Source organism: Elephantulus edwardii, unplaced genomic scaffold (genome assembly GCF_000299155.1).
Source record: "Elephantulus edwardii isolate Elephantulus edwardi_28Jun2011 unplaced genomic scaffold, EleEdw1.0 scaffold00176, whole genome shotgun sequence".
Lineage (NCBI taxonomy): Eukaryota > Metazoa > Chordata > Mammalia > Macroscelidea > Macroscelididae > Elephantulus > Elephantulus edwardii.
This window is the reverse complement of record NW_006399926.1, coordinates 1120804-1124364: the sequence shown is the minus strand read 5'-3', so window position 1 is coordinate 1124364 and position 3561 is coordinate 1120804. Positions and strand designations below refer to the sequence as shown.

The 3561-nt window shown below is 46.5% G+C and overlaps 1 protein-coding gene across 1 annotated transcript in view; it reads left to right on the top strand.

Annotated features, from left to right (window-relative positions):
• TTC24 (tetratricopeptide repeat domain 24) overlaps positions 1 to 3289 on the top strand; it is a 6594-nt gene extending 3305 nt beyond the window's left edge. The window contains exons 6-9 of the mRNA XM_006895906.1: positions 623 to 696; positions 826 to 938; positions 2704 to 2800; positions 3208 to 3289. Coding sequence (XP_006895968.1) covers positions 623 to 696; positions 826 to 938; positions 2704 to 2800; positions 3208 to 3289 — 366 coding nt within the window. The remainder of the gene's footprint in view (positions 1 to 622; positions 697 to 825; positions 939 to 2703; positions 2801 to 3207) is intronic.
• The last annotated feature ends 272 nt before the right edge of the window (positions 3290 to 3561 follow it).

The window sequence follows — 3561 nt, the reverse complement described above, 5'->3', positions numbered from 1 at the left end:
TCAGTAAGATTTTACTTGTGTGTGCAATGCTAATATTTATTTTATAATTTCCACACTCTGTTGGGTCACTTTTCTTTGGAATGGGCACTGATATGTATGTCTTCCAATCAGTTGGTTAGGTGGTTGTGTTCTAATTGTCTTGGAATAAATGAGTGAGCACACTCAGTGCTTCATCTGTTGAAACATCTCAATTGTTATTCTGACAATTCCTGGAGCCTTGATTTTTGCCAATAACTTCAATGCATCTTGAATTTCTTCCTTCAACATCATTGCTTCTTGATCATATGCTACTTCTTGAAAGTGTTCAGTGTTGACCATGTCTTTTTGTTACAGTGACTTTGTATTCCTTATATCATTTGATGCTTCCTATGTTATTCACTATTTTGCCTATAGAAACCTTCAGTCTCTAGCTCAAGGCTTGAATTTTTTTCAAATGAAGCTTGAGAAATTTTTTTAATTATTATTACTAATTTTAATTAAAGTTTACAGAAACTGAGGATTTCCAGTCATAATTTTAAAGTGGCAAGCCACACAGCCTTGTCTGTCTCAATCACTTCTCTGTCTCTGTAAGACCACTGTGTCAGATTGTCTCTAACCGACTCCCTCTCCTGTCCTTTTCCAGGCCGTTGCTGGTGGGGCCTGCCCCGCGGGGACCGCAGCCAATGTGGCGTGGGGCAGAGTGGATGGCCCGCGCAGGTGAGTGGAACGAGGACGGGGCTTCTGTGACGGGCGTGGCCTCAAGGTATCCTATTCTGGGGGCTGCGTATGAGAACCTGCTGAAGTGCCTCCCTTGTCCTGCTGCGTCTTGCTCCCTTCACTTTGCAGATCTGCTGGTGGGTGGGAAGGCGAAGAAACTGAGGAAGACCACGAGGAGAGAGAGGAGGGACCAGCGGACCTTCCCGCGAGGTCTCGAGCGTGGAGACCGCAGCGTGAGTTCGGTAGCTTGCACTCAAGTGTGCTCCTCCTCTCTGCAAACAGGAGCGTTCTTTCCCACCTCCTCACCTTCTCGTCCCTTTCCTCAGGTCTGAGTTAAGACTTGGAACTCTTCTTGAATTGCTCCTCCTCAGTCCCCCTTTGCTTTCCAGGTCCCCACGCCCTGGACTAATCTCCCCCTATTTCATTCTCTGCAAGGCCCCCCATCCCTTCCCAGAACTGCCTCCTTTGCTTCCATGACTTCCTAACTCTAGAATTTTGCATCTCAGAGCATCAAGATGTGCTAAAAATCTCTTGTAGCTGGTGCTGCGCTGAGCACTTTTATTAGCCTATTGTTGTATTCTATCAAGTTGGAACCGACCCATACATACCTCACCTTCCAGCAGGTTTTCAGAGGTAGTAAACACACAGGAGATTGCCCATCTTTATCTCGTGGAGCAGCTGGTGGATTCGAACCATGTGCCTTTGGAATTGCAGCTCAGATTCTTAACACTCACTGTTTAATTCTTACCCTAACTTACTATTTGCAGAAGGTCAAGGACTGTAGGCTTCAATATGGGTTGAGGCTCAATATCAAGGAAACAAAGATTCTTACCACTGGGCTAATTGGCAGCATCATGATAGATGGTGAAGAGATTGAGATTGTTAACAGTTTTTGTTTGCTTGGCTCTACAATCAACACTCCTGGCACCAGCAGCCAGGTATTGCGATGGAAAAGTCTGCTGTTGAGACCTCTCCAAAGTACTGAAGAGCAATGATGTCTCTCTGGAGACTAAGGTGTGCCTGATACATGTCATGGTCTTTACAGTCGCTTGCAATGTATCAGAGAGGTGGACAATGACTAGGGATGATAGAAGGAGAATTGATGCCTTTGAGCTGTGGTGTTCTAGAAGAGTGTTGATTATACCATGAACTGCTAAGAAAACAAAAGGTTCATCTTGGAGAGGGTTAAATCAGGCTGCTCTTTGGAGGCAAGGATTTCTGAAGCTTTGTCTGACATACTTTGGACATGTTGCCAGGAGGGACCAGTCCTTGGAGAGGGACATTATGCTTGGGAGGGTGGAGGAACAGTGCAAGAAGAGGAAGACCCTCGATGATATGGATTGATTCAGTGACTGGAGTAATGGGGTAGGTGTGTCAGAGACAGTGAGATTAGCACAGGATAGAGCAGGGTTTAGGGCTGTTGTGCATACGGTCACAGGTGACTCGATGGCACATAACAGCAACAATAACAACAACAACTTACTATTTATTAGGGCTCTCTGATGGCCAAGTAGCAGGAAGTTGCGCTGCAATCTCGAAGCCCCACAGTCCAAATACACCAGCTGCTGGAATACACCAGCTGCTCCGAAGGAGAAGGATAGGCAGTCTCATCCCATGCAATTAATTGCCTCTGAAAACCCTCTGGAGAATCCCAAGTGATTAATTGCCTCTGAAAACCCGCTGAGGCTCAGCTATGGGTTGATTCCAATTCAATGGTATATAGCAACAGCCAGCTGTATTAGTGTTTCTCTGTAAGGCTTCAAACTCCAGGAATTAACTTTCTTGCTATTTATGAAACTGACTTGAACTCTATTTCTTCAGTGAATCATTCCCACCATCCACCTCTAGTCAGCTGGTTTTCAGAGCACCTACCATCTGCAGGACGTAATCTTTGGCATAACCTCCTGTGCAGTGATCACACCACCTCCTGTCCCCTCCACCATGAAGATTCTTGATGTGGAGAGGCCTGTGCTAAATGCATCTATCAATATCTCTATCCCTCTGCAGCTCCAGGACCTAGGACGCATCTCTTACTTGGAGCCTCAGGCCGCCCCAGAACGGAGTGTCTTGACATCCCAGTATCCAATGGCCCTCAAGCCAATAGGTGAGTGGAAAGAGGAGACCTGAAAAATGGATGAAGGAAGTAGAAAAGGATGTGGCTTAGACGGTTTTGATGTAACATCACCAAGATTAGGGAAAGATGTGATCTAATGCTTGGGGATATGCAGGACTCTGAGCATGTTTGTCTGTTTTTTGGGTTTGGTCTTGGGGTGTGTTTTTTTAGCAATATGAACAACCTTCATCAAACTTTGGAGGCCCAGGATCTCCCCTGCCTCCTCCATGGCCTGACTGTGGGTGTCAAAGAAAGGGAAGGCCCTGTAGCCTGGGAGGATGTGAAGCATCAGTCTAGGCCCTCTTGCCCTGGAGCTCCTCAGCAGAGGTAAGGGTCTGTACCAGCAAGCAGGAGCTGAGAAGTCTGTCTCATCCACCCCTACTGGCTGTCTCCTGCAGGTCATCCACATGGTCCAGGGAAGTTCCCAGCAGGAATTCCCAGAGGAAACCCACTGAGTCTGGCTTCTGTACCATCATGTGACTTCATTTGCCACAGCTCTGGCCTCTGCAACAATCCCCAACACACACACACTTCAAGGGGCAAAGCAGTGAGTGAATTCCTGAGCAGGCTGGAAATGGCTTTGCAATCTCAGCACTGACAGGTCCTGTTTGCTCCTCATAGAATTTTGGGCTCATTAGGAAAAATAAAATTGGATGCTGAATTCACCCTTTCATTCTGAATCCAACCCTTACAATTGCTAAGTCCTTGTCAGATGTGAAAAAGTATGGCTTTTTGGTCAAGTAGCTTTGGAA